The sequence below is a fragment of the Nuphar pumila genome, chromosome 2 (assembly GCF_984573655.1).
Source record: "Nuphar pumila chromosome 2, dmNupPumi1.hap1.1, whole genome shotgun sequence".
NCBI lineage: Eukaryota > Viridiplantae > Streptophyta > Magnoliopsida > Nymphaeales > Nymphaeaceae > Nuphar > Nuphar pumila.
Genome location: NC_143250.1, coordinates 2,665,001 through 2,678,255, shown reverse-complemented (window position 1 = coordinate 2,678,255; position 13,255 = coordinate 2,665,001). Strand labels below are relative to the sequence as shown.

The following is a 13,255-nucleotide window of genomic DNA, read 5'->3' as shown; positions in this document are numbered from 1 at the left end:
CAGGGGCACACTTGAGTTTACACTGTGACATTTCTCTCTCTCTCTCTCCCAAGGATATGACAGTGTAGGCATGTAGGGTTGATGGACTCTTCTCGTTGAAGCTTCTATTATTTCAAAGTTCAAACCGTGGTAAAGGCTGCAGTATGTAGGGGCATACTCGAGTGTACAGTGTGACAGAGTGATCCTTATAATACAGTAATTTTAATAACCACCCCTGGGTTGCCTGTGTGGCCAGCTGGGTTGTTGAGAGGATGATGAGATTCAGGCACCGGATCAAACCCTGCTAGCACACGGGTGTGTCCATTGCTTTCAGCAATGGACCGGGGCAGAGGCAAGGGACAAGGTCTCCATCCACCCCCACCCCATCGCAAAATTTTGCCTACATTCCTTGGTCAATCCTTGTCTCAAAATCTCCATTCCCATTTTAGTCGCCATCTCTATCCCCATTCCTGTCTCAAAATAATTTTATTCTTATTTTAAAAGGATTAAAAAGAAAATAGAGAGAGAAAGGGTTTAGGGTTAAGAATATATATATATATATATATATATATATATATATATATATATATATATATATATATATATATATATATATATATATATATACTTTTATTAACAGGAATCTAGGATGGGTGGGGGCAAGAGTAAGTCCATCCCCACCTTCATTCCTGGGTTTTGATTTTCACATCCCTGATCCAATGAATACCCTTTTTTCTCCTGTCCACTGCGATCCCTACCCACCAGAATTTTTTCCAAAAAAATGGACAAGCAGTAATTCTAATAATCTCTCCATATCTAAATTAATAGAAATAAAAATTTATTGATAGTATGAATGGATAGAAATGATCGTCTGTTAGATGGAAACCTCATAAATGTGATTTTTTTTAGGACATAAATGTGAAACTTATGAGCCCCCCCTCTCATACAGCCCATTTCAATACTCTTACATGAAACTTAAATCTGCTATAAATGGGGACCCATGAATCAGCGCCCTTCTTCACTCGCTGACCAGAAGTGAGATTGTGACTTGACATACATCCACCAACTGCACCTGATGAAGGGGATGGCAAATTTATGGGTGTGGCCGGACCAATAAGAAGTCTGTTCATTTTGGATATTTGGTACGTGCTAAAACTCTTACGGACCATTACGTAAACAGTAAAATTTCTCTAAGTTGCAGTTAACTGATCAACATCGGCTAGTCAACTCTTTAGCTAACATGATTAATTGGTTACATGATCATTGACTTTATATTAAATATCAAGCAAGTAAAAAATGCTGTTTGGCAAGCATGATTTGAGAAGTCTAGAGTTGATTGGCCCCACAAATCAGAACATGGTGCAATCATTTTGAGTAACCGACTGACCCGATTAAGACCTCATAAAAGCCGGACCGACAAGCCTGACCCACGGATTTCAGATCTTTGGATTCCCGCTATCACCTGGAAAACTTGCATTTTCACAGTTTCCTGTTTGCCAGAAAGGAGAGTTCCTAAAACTGGTTTAATTACTCAAGTTCATGATCACAATCCCCCCCACCTTAATAACAAAAAGAGATCCAATTTTAAATCCATTGGGGACCAAATAGTTAAGCCAAACCACCACGCAATCGAGAACCAGTTCTCTGAAGTCCAGATCCAAACAGGCAAAAACCCGATTAGTTTGGACACGGTTAACAGAGTTAAAGTGCTTCTTTTTCCCATTTTTTAACAAAAAAAAAAAAGACTAAAAAACTGTACAGCTCCCAAAAGATGATTAGATTCCTGAGCCCCCAAATAAGGAAGAAAGAGTTTAATATAAGTCGGTAAAACAAAAGAAGCAAAACAAAAAAAGAAAAAAGAAAAACTGCCATCTTTTTCATTTTCTCATGTACAAAAAATATCACAACCACGTGTCTGACCATCATCACCACCCTGACACGTGCGAAAGCACGCCACCACCACCGTGTCCTACCTCTCGCACTCGGGCGGCTTGGTCGGGAACCTGACCGAGTCGGTGCAGTAGTCGTACACGAGCTGCTTGGTCCGGACCCAGATGAGCTGGTGGGTCTGGTGCACGCTGAGCTCGGCCATCACGGGCTTATCCCACCAGAACCTCGCCTGGTCTGACTGGGCGCCAACCTGGCACCTCCCCATCTCCTCCGGCTTACCCGAGCACTCGCAGCCATCGATCTCGAACCCCCTGTAGGTGGAGATGAACGGCGCGTGGCTCCAGTTGGTCTTCACCCTCCCTCCCTGCGTCGCCCAATCGTCCGCGTTCCATATGGAGCTGTAAACTCCCATGGGTTGGTCCTTGGGAAAAGGAATTCCCTGCTTCTCTTTGTTGGGAAACACTCTCACGGGCGTGTCATCCACCAAGAATCTGGAAGAATGAGAAACACGAAGATCAGGAAACCAAAATTTCGAGATATTGATTGAGGATGGTGTATTTTTGTTTGTTATGGTTTCCTTGGTGTGTTACTGTAAAGAACTACAAAGTATGGATTTGATCAAGAGAACCCAAGAAAATTAGGATGAGAAAAAATGGAGATATTTTATGAGGTGGGGTTCGTGCAATTTTTGCTTAACGGTGGCAATTTATTAAGTTGGTCCAGTTTGTATTTGCATGGTATGTGAAAAAAGTGTGTATGCTGGGTTTGCAGTAATAGAAATGATGTTTTATTATAGTGAAAGGGTAGAGAGATATTGAAACTTTAAAACAAAACTGAGATTGACCGTATTATTTATAGAGAAATGGAAATGTTGATCTTCATTTTATCTTAACAGTAGAAAGATATTTGTTGGTTTTTGCATTTTCAACTTTTCACGTGTTTTTCAAAAAAAAAAGACTTTAACACAAAAAAGTAGGCAGGCATGGTTTTGTCATTTTTCTTTGAACCGAAACAATTTGTAGTTCCACGTAATTCATGAATAAAAAACACTTTTGAGGGATGAAAACACTAGCAGATGAGATGAGATGCTAAACAGAGCTCATGTTATATCTTGCTTGAAAAGATTTACCAGATCTACAACAATGCAGTAACACGTACGGTTTTTGTCGTGTCACTTTAACTGAGGATGGTTTTCACCGGAGCAAAATCATGATTCATCACTCTACCCTCATAATTTTGATAGGACTTTGTCAGCTTTATAATTGTACACCATCCATCGGAAAGAAGTTTTCACGACACCCATTTACACTACCATGAAGATAGAAGACTGAAGTCACTAAACACAAAAACTACTCCCATTTTTGAAGTACCAAACAAGTTTCTAAAAACTGAGAAATACCAACGTTACTATTGGGCAAATCATCTACCATTTTTCAAATGCCAAACCAGTTTCTAAAAACTGAGAAATGCCATATTAAACATGAGACAAATCTTATCAGTTTTCAGCTATCCCATTATAGTAGCAGTATCAAAATTAAAATCTAAACAACTAAGAAAAATAGAAAGCAAAAAATGGAAAGAGAGACGCTTACACGACTTGCTGGTGGTTCCAAAGCAAAGAGTAGGAGTGAAAATCCTTGGTGGGGTCAAACCAAAGACTGAGCCTCTGCTCCCTATTCCCCACCCCATTCACATAAACATTGGTCTGAACCAGGTATGGTTCTCCGGTTGTGTTCCCCAAGAACTCGAAATCGAACTCATTGTGAGCAGGTCCATCCGAAGCCATCTGCAACAACACAACCACAACCAAAACAAAACCATCAACACCAACCAACACACACATCACCAAACTCCTCAAAAGCTCAAGAATACCCAAAAACAGAAATAAGCAATAGAATCTCACATAAAATGCAGTCACAGTTCCAGCAGAGTCCCCCTCAACAAGCTTGATCTGAACAGTCGCCTTCCCGAACAAATACTTGTTTTTTGAAGCGAACCCGGCGCCTATAACCCCAAGGCAAAGGAACCAAGTTGGTCATGAAGATGAAGAGAAACAATGAAACCGAAATGGGAAATAATAACACAGCAAACGAATCAAACACTTTGTTCTCTTCTTCTCCGTATCAGATTCCTACCAGAATAGCTATCAAGCTTCAGCTTCAAAGACTCCCCTTCATACACAAGGTGGTCAGAGGCCCAGCTGGGCTGGAACAGCTCGTCGAACCTCGCCGAGTTCACGCAGATTGAGCCCGCCATCCAAGCATAAACCATGAACCATGCAACAAGCCTAGACTCCATTTTTAGAGAGAGTTTGAGAGTTGTGGAATAAGAGCGGATTGGGAGCCCAATATATAGCAGTTGGACGCCACGTAGGACGTGTGTGTGGGGGGGGGGGGGGGGGGGCATCTACTAAGTAGGCGTGGGCCCCACCTCGGCTGGGCAGGTAGCCGCTGCCACGCATGCTTAGCTGTAAGGGTTTTAAATAGGATTGGAATTCGGTGGGACCTCCGGTCCAGATCCAATAAGTTATTATCGGATGTGGATCTTGAAGTTGAATCCCAATGCGTTGTCGGATATTATTTTTGGATTTACGTAGCTGGAAACTTTTGGGCTCAGACTCGGGTCTACATTTTCTTTAGGTTATTATCCTGTTCCGGATTGAATCTGACCCATACATATTCTTTTTAGTTTTTACATGTGATGCTTCTAATAAGTTTTGCCAACAAATGCCAGATTTATTGAGATATTATCATTAGACTGATATAATCTTAAGAGTAAAACTCGATACTTTAAAATAAAGTGCCCCCCTGCTGATGACCAATTCATCTCAACATTTCACAAGATGGTGAAAAAAAAACACATTTCTCAATATGAACAGCACACTCATTTTGATAAATGCCAAGTTGATAGGTATCAAACCGGCATAGCCAGCATAGGCAGGACAGCCATCGTCAGTACAACAGGCAAAGCCAGCGCAGCTACGTCTTTGATTTTAGGGCACTGAAGGCAGGACAGCCTCTCTGAATACATTAGCATTAAACCATAAGTTATTGCCCAACCAATAGGTAATCTTAGCTTCTGCCTCGCCTCAAAGGAAGTGCACCCATGAGTTTCGAACTTGTAACGTGCCGTCAACCTGGCAACATCCACGAGTCATGCATGCTCTACCAGATTAGGTGCGAGCCCTCATGGACCCTTCTTCCGACATTTCTTAACCCACCCGTAAAAACTCAGGTTCCCTATTCAAATTTACTTCCATGGATATTGGATTCGGAGTTCACTGCTTACAATCCACATTCAGGTTCGGATCGACCACAATCCAGACAGTATTCGATCCGTTTGGTGCTTGCCGGAAACGATGGGAACGTTCGACGGGTCACATCGCTTTCGGGGAATCTCCTAATCAGCATCCTCTACCAATGACAACACGACACGTTCGACAAGCCAGCTGTAGAGGATGAACTGTCCAGCTGGCATGGAGCCACGTACGGCTAAAGTGGGCACGCCCGGCGAACTGCCGTTTTATGGACAATGACGTCATCTGCCAACTGGCCGGCAGCGCGGACGATGCGGTATCCTGCTTCCGGGGTCGCCTTTTAAGTGTGGGCAGGAAGGGATTTTACGAAAACGGGATGAGGTTTCGTTTCTTGGACAGTTATAGGTTTCTGGGTTGACCTGTTGGTGAACTCTGGTGAAAATGACTGAGTTGCCCTCTGTTGGCTTTTGGAGGGTGCCTGGAAAATATAGCGATATTTACATTTTTTTTTCTTCTAGGTCAAGGGAAAACTTTTCCATCACCGATCTCATAAATCATTGGCAAGCCTGGTTTTTCAATTTGCGGCAAGAGACGCTTTTTTGTGAGTTTCAAACCCATGATGCATGCTATATCTAATAAGGAGGCATTTGTCACTCTCAAAGGGCACGTTTGGAAGAAAAGAAAATCATAGGAAAAGAATTTTGGGTTTGCAAAGTTTTGATAATGATATGATAACTTTTCTAAATGAAAAAATTTCTCTTTGTTTAGCATGAGAAAGGATGAAAAATTTAAGAAAAATGAGAGGGGGTTGCCCCAGATAGTTTTAGGATGTAGGGGTGTCAAAGATGCCGGGAGAAGGTACTCAGTCCATCGGTAAACTGATTTGGGACCAGCCGGAACAAAACTCCGACGTTGGGATTTGCCTGTCTTAATCTTGGAACTCCTGGCTCAACCAGAGGAGGGTGAGGACTGAGGAGGCATCTCAGGAGTCAGAGGGAGTCTTGGGGGCCAGAATGCATGCTGAAAAGGTCGATGGTGGCCGGATGCTTCAAACCAGCTAATCAAGATAGTTGGGCTAGGCGATGAATTGTTAGCGTTGGTGCATGCCTTTCTGAAGGTTCTTGGGTGTGTCTGGGTTCGAACAAACACCTTAGACACGCCTGAAATTGCTGGAGCTGGCCGTAATTGCAGAAGCACCCAGTGACCTTGGATGACTTGGGTCGGTTTCAACCACGATCCAGCTTCAATGAAAAGAATCTCAAAACTGCAGAAGCACTGTAGAGATTCAATTCGCAGTGAGGTGGAGATGGAAAAGCGAGAAGGAGGAACAAGAGGGGAAGACTAGAGATTTCTCTATTTACTCCAGTGAGGTGGAGGTGGGAGGAAGATGAGAGAGAGCGCTTTTGATAGGAAAGATTCTTCCACTTCAGATGGAAGAATTTTTCTTATCAAAATTTATACTTTTTAGAAAAAAAAATAATAATTTTTTCTCTCGTTCGGTTGAAAAAAATTGTACTTTTTTTTTGTCTTACTTTTCACTTTTCTTACTATTTTCTCACTTATTAACCTCTTTCCTTTGAAAAAATCGATATGTTTTTTTTATTGGCTAGCTGAGGATAGGCAGGCAGACCCTCACCAGTTACCACAATGGGTTTTGAACTTGCAACGTCCTATGATGTGCACTAACAGCTCCTACCAAACAAGCTGAGCCCTCGTTTTGGTGGAAAACTTGATATCTTTGTAAAATTACAAACCAAACATGGAAAACTTGAATCTTGGTGTGAACGAGCTACAAAACAGCATATCCCATGCCACCTCAAATCTTTCGCATTTTAGATCCAAGTCTATCAAACACCGTCATTACCGATCTATTTGACCACAGATCAGCCATACGAGACACTCGAGCGCCCCCTCAGAATGCGTTTGATTGCCGATGGACATTCGGATCATGGCATGGGGCTTACGCCTTGATCCGACCTATATTCAAACAGCAGATCTTAGATCCAAATCCGTGGGTTCGAGCAAGATCTCTGTTAAAGTTGGGGACTCAAGCGCACCCTTATAGAGGAACCACAAGTCGGTCCTTTTTTTTTCACTGAGAAGGGCTCTTTTGGTTCATGGCCAAGAATTTCAGCTGACTTTTTTTTTCTTAGTAGTGTGGGGTCGGTCATAAGAAAGAGGTAAGGAAGGGACAGAGATGGAAATTCGAACATTTAAAGAATTTAGCCACTGGGATGCGTTCCTTGTTTGGCTTGTTCCGCAATATTTCTTCCCAGTCTGATGGGCCCCACCCTTATGCTCTCACGCGCACACGTGCCAAGTCGTAAATACGGTGAACAGTAAACGGTGGGACCCACTAAATAAATTCCACGTTACGTAGCCGTAGAGATCAAGCTCAGTTTTTTCAAAAATGATCGATATTGAAGAACCTAAAAATCAAATTCGCATCACATCGTGCTCCCACGTGTCAGCAACAAAATGCATTTTCAAGAGTCATTTTTTTTTTATAACTTGAAGAAATCGCACTAGACACTAAGACCTGGTTGCACTGGCTCAGCCTGCCCACGCGACCGACACTTAAAACAAGACATCTCACGCCGCTAATGAAACACCATTTTATATAACCAGTTTTAAAAGAAAACTTGTATTTTTTAAATAACGAATTCAATAAATATAAATAAAGGTTATATCATAATTTACTTATCTCAAACTTGAATTTTTATATATTTATTTGGTTTAATTGAATTTATTTTATAAGAGATATGTTCACTGTAAAATGAAACTAAACTATGACCTATCGTAGGATTGTTCAGATTTTTTAACTCTATCAATTTTGAAAAAAAAACTATATCTCCTAACTAACAAATTCAATAAATTTAAATAAAATTTTTATCATAATCTATGCATTCTTAACACTAAATTAGTATATTGCTCTATTTTATTTTGATTTATTTCATAAGAGATATGACTCACAATGCCATTATAATATATATGCCTAAAGTTAAGTTACAATTCTTGAAATAAATCATAAGCATATCTATATATCTATATATATATATATATATATATATATATATATATATATATTCACCGGCTTTTCAAAATATAAGTGATTATGTTGCAACCATGCATTCAAACGTGGCAGCATTTTACTGGAAGGCTTGTTTTGCATGTACCAATAGTGGTTTACGGTCATAGGTGTCACTTTTTATGCTTGCCTGAATGGCTCCTGTTTGGCAGGAAGGAAGTGGGGCCCAAAATTAATAAAAAGAAAAGAAATCATTGCTTAGCCAGAGTCTTGAAAACTCGAAAAAAAATTTGAGAAAAAAGAAAGGATGGTGTCAGAGGAAGCGAAGATGTCACCAATTTTTTCACGTGAAGCCCTCTAATTCTTCACGTGAAGAAAAGGAGTGCAAGTTTTGTATTTTTCCAATATTTTACACGAAACGCAAAAACTTGGCAACAGAGATGGCACTCAAAAAAGATATTTACTAAAAGTGTACTCTCCAAGTAGGGGTGTCAACGGGTCGGTTTTATCCGGAACCGACCCGGACCAAACCTTATAGGGTTCGGGTACGGTGACAAATAAGAAGAACCGAGTCCAGACTTGAAGGTCCGATTAATACAAGAACCCAAGTATAGTTTATGAAATTTTATGCCCGACCCGAGTTCCGATTAAGACCCACAAATTTTCAATATAAAAATGATAAAAAATATTATTGGGTATGGACTGGGTTTGGTTCATGTAGTTCTTATTGGGTCCGAGTATGGTTTCTCTTGTAGTAAACCTGATTAGACTCAGGTCCCGACCTAATACCATACCCAAAAATCTGGTCTAAGTCTTTTCTTTAACCAGGTCTGAACCAAACCTGACCCGTTGACACCCCTAACTGCAAGGCAAATTCATGTCGAGAAAAGCAGCAAGTACTTGCCTGATGTTACTGGGGAGTTCATGAACTTGGTCATGGATTTTTTGTGGGTAGCCAAGAAAGAATGTTGTGGTGATGACAGGGAAAAGGGATCCTAATCTATGTACCAAATATGAGCAATATTTGGAAAATTATTATGATTTAGTCACCGTATTATTAGAAGTTCATATTATTCCCCCAAAAATGGTATTCTAAAAATATCAAAGAATATAAAAAATATCATGTTTTTATTTGTGACATTAACCCAATAAAACATTTTATATCGTTTATACTCTTAGGAAGAGCTTGCCGGGGTGAGTTAAGCAACTAACCCTAAAAAATATCTCTGTAGCCGTAAAAAAGCAAGTCATCCCAATTTGTTCTCTTAAACATAAATTTTTGTAGCATTATGTATTACGCACATAATTGTTTTTATACTTTTTTCTTATATATATCGATGGAAAAGTTTTCCAGATGGGAAATATTGATGATCTGCCGCAAGGCTCACCCCCAAGCGGTTAAAACCCCTCGGCCACCCACCCCGTTACCCAACAGGGAGCCTGATGCTTTGACCATAAGGGAAGGGAAGCACCTATTCCCAATCCATTCTCCTAAATATATATGTTTGTAATATTATGTACACAATTATTTTTCTACATGATGATATTTTTCTTGAGAACAAAAATTTTAATATGTTGTGAGATTTTCCCAAGAATTTTTTTTGTAAGATTTATCATAATATTTCAGATCTAGTTGCAAATGGTTCACGATTTATCATTTGAATTTGTATAAATGCATTTTAATTTTATGATTTGATCATAGAGATGAAACTGGATCTTCCAAGTATATAGAGTTGCCAACCTTGGGTATCTTATCCATGTTTCTTTTTGTAATGATTATCAAGTGGAACACCAGCAATTAAGTTCTTGAACACATGGTGGTATTCAAGAACTTGGTCATGTTTCTACCAAGAATAGAAACTCCGGAAATCATGAACTTGGTGTTAGAAGACGTCTCAACACGCTATCTATGAATTGCACTATCGATAGATCGAAAAAACAAAAACAAAAAGAAGAAGAAAAAATCAACCACACAGATGACAAAGATTTTATGTGATTCAGCAAGAGTTATCTACGTCCACAGTAGCATTGAGATACTCTGCAAAAGAAGGATTGCTCTCTTTAAATACAAAGAGTCTATTTAAGGTAAAATTACACAATTACCCTCTGAAATTTCTTGAAAATTAGATCCACGATAAGAATTAAATGCATAAAAACTAAGAATTTATAGCAAGCAGAAATCAAGCTCCACACTCCTCTAACACTTAGATACTGTCAAACGTACTTGCAAAAACTTTAACTTCCCAATGAATGAAATGATAAGGACATTCTGACCCAACAGTAATAGGTCCGTGCTAAACCAATTTGGTGCTAAACCAATTTGGTGCTAAACCGTGTGCTAAATGGGGTTTTCAGCTTCTCCGGTGCTTTTTATCCTGTTCCAGTTGGGCATGACCGATTTACTAAGAATTCATACTTGAATCATGTGTTTTTTTATAAAAACAAAAATGATATTTGGAGCTTAGAAAATTTACAAAGATTTTGGACCATTGATTTTTTGAACTTTATAAAAACCCACCCATGTGTTGGAATCAAACTCTTCAAGAGCTTATTATCCCTGTAAAATCAATTACGTAGATCACATCTGTACGGTCAAAATTAAAAAAAAAAGTGAAAAAAAAAAGTCCCCAAAACCTATTTAGCACTTGGTTTAGCACCGACCCATTACTCTGTTTTAGGATATAGATAATTATATTTCATGGTGACAATAGCAGATGGCACATTATTTTGACATTTACTAAGGTTCTTGGGGGGGTTGAAGCATTTATCAATGCAAGGATGCTCTTTTCAAATGAGACAACCGCCATAAACACACTTGGATATTGTTGGTATGGTGGGCAGATTTAACAATACATGGTTGCACATCCCAAAATATGCTGTTCATTATGTGTGAAACCAACTTGTACATTTTATTAAACTATGGTACTGCAGTAGACAAAGCAAGTTTCACTAAGCTTATGAGGTAATAAGCCAAAGTTTTATATATATAGGTTAGCCACAGGTTATGTACGTTGTTAACTCATTCACTTAGCTCGGTCTAAGAATATTTAACTTGATCCTAAAACGGCTCCAGATTCCTGGCTAGGGACGACGGTGGTTTGTCACTTTACATGAGACGACCTCAGTTTGAAACTCATGGGGGGCATTAGTTGCAAGTACTAAACTAGCAGACCCAAAACAAGAAATAAATGAATAGGATGCAATTAAAAAAGTTTCTTAAAATGGAAAACTATGACATGAGAGGATTCCAATGAATTGAAAACGATGAAAAACAAACAAAGGTCAATTGGTATGTGTGCCTTCGGTTTTGGGTCACATTCAAATTCTATGGTGCCTTTTGGTTTTAAGTCATTCAAATCAAAGGCTGAAATTGCTCTCTCTCTCTCTCTCTCTCTCTCTCTCTCTCTCAGTTGGGAATTCACAACCTTGTATCTCATTTTGATGATATGAGAGGATTCCAAGGAATTTAAATGAAAAGAAACAAGAAAATGTTAGTTGCTCTATGTATGTGTGTTCATTGGTTTCTACCAATTCTATGCTGTCTTGGTTTAGGTAACAGCAAAACCAACTTCAAAAAGATTGTCTCTCTTTCTATTGAATCCTTTTTTTCCTTGCAGTAGAGGGTGTCAATGTGTTGGGCGTGACCCGATTCTAACCAGTATCTGATCCGATAGGATCAGGGTACAATAACAAAGAGGGAGATCCGATTAAGAGTTTAGGTCAGACCCATAGGGTCCGTTGTTATATAGAGCCCGGTATGGCTTATAAAATTCCATATTACGACCCAAGTTCCAATTAAGATCCACAATTCGCTATTTTGCAATGTCAAAAACATAAAAAAAGTATTATTTTACTAGGTATAGATCGGGTCTGGTTTGTGCAGTTCTCATAGGATTGGGTGTGGTTTTTCCTATGGTAGGTCCAGTCAGATCCATCCAGACCAGGTACCAGTACCTGAGAATTGGATCTAATTCCAGACCCATCCAAGTCCAATGAAAGTCCAACTCGTTGAGAGGCCCATTTTCTGGGGTGTGTGTGTTTCTATAGTACACACATGTAGGGATGTAAATGGGTCACACTAGGGTCAGAACGGGGCATTACTGGATCCAACCTTATCAGATCTAACTTAATTAAATCCGAAGTTTGATTGAAAAGGTCAAATCAGATCCGAATCCTATTAGCTATTGGGGTATTTTTTTATTGGCAATCAGGTCAGATAATCCATTGGTTTCGGATTTGATTCAGTGCCCGACTCGGTTTTGAATGCAAATTTGAAAACTGGATCCAATTATTAATCAGATTTGATTTGATTTGCTGAATCTGACTAATCATATTCAATTTTTTTGGATATCAGATCTAAATCCAATCCCTTGACATCCCTTTTTTGGGCTTAGGCTAAGAGAAAACCCCTTCCATCACCGTCTATGCATTGGCAGGCCTCTCGTTGGTAAAACCCATGAGGTGTACCCTACCTATCTTAGACTACACACAGCTTCCACCTTACGGCAAGGGATGCCACTCGTAGGTTTCGAACCATGGTTGTCCCACCCGTTGACATCTTTGCACACACACAACACACCCACACCGCGAGCATTTTCAAATGTCAATCAGTTTTTTTTACAGTGAAGAAAAATAGTATCTTTTTTTTTATTTTTGCGCAACGGCATGAGGGCTGATGTTGCTTTATGATTGTTGGGGCAAGTAAGGCTGGGTAGTCCTGTCCTCAAACTTGAGTTTTATCTCACAGGGAGGCAGGCCCATTAAGTGATCCGGTTCTCGGTGAGGGTTTTTCTTCGTCGTCAAATTTAAACTAGTTATCCAATCTTAAAATGCCATGGCCAGAATCTAAGGAACTCAGAATGGATAGACAAGAAAAAAATGCAGATGGGAATTTAATTTCTCATCTCATGTACACTCTATATTTCATAGATTGGATTCAATGAAATATGTTTTAAATGCACTGCCAATCATTTATCGAAATCTGATGCAGATGCAGGTGGGCCTGGGATATGGTAGGAGAGAACTTTATGACAAAGGTCACAGTCAAGAACAGGGTGTGGTGATATGGCATTTCATCCTCTGCATTGTGCAGAGCACACCTC

General features: G+C 39.6%; 1 protein-coding gene across 1 annotated transcript; it reads right to left on the bottom strand.

Annotated features, from left to right (window-relative positions):
• Positions 1 to 1,833: 1,833 nt before the first annotated feature.
• LOC149844467 (xyloglucan endotransglucosylase protein 6-like) lies at positions 1,834 to 4,167 on the bottom strand. Its single transcript, XM_089997171.1, has 4 exons — positions 4,005 to 4,167; positions 3,773 to 3,873; positions 3,462 to 3,655; positions 1,834 to 2,360 (listed from the first exon to the last, which is right to left on the bottom strand). The coding sequence occupies exons 1-4, from the start codon at positions 4,165 to 4,167 to the stop codon at positions 1,949 to 1,951; spliced, it is 870 nt and encodes a 289-aa protein (XP_089853297.1). The 3' UTR covers positions 1,834 to 1,948.
• Positions 4,168 to 13,255: the final 9,088 nt, after the last annotated feature.

Excerpts from the sequence above, each read along its gene's own strand:
- LOC149844467 (XM_089997171.1), bottom strand. The coding sequence starts at position 4,167 with ATGGAGTCTAGGCTTGTTGCATGGTTCATGGTTTATGCTTGGATGGCG. Across the intron at positions 3,656-3,772 it reads GAACTGTGACTGCATTTTAT|ATGGCTTCGGATGGACCTGC; the intron begins GTGAGATTCTAT and ends GTGTTGTTGCAG. Across the intron at positions 2,361-3,461 it reads TGGAACCACCAGCAAGTCGT|ATTCTTGGTGGATGACACGC; the intron begins GTAAGCGTCTCT and ends TCATTCTTCCAG.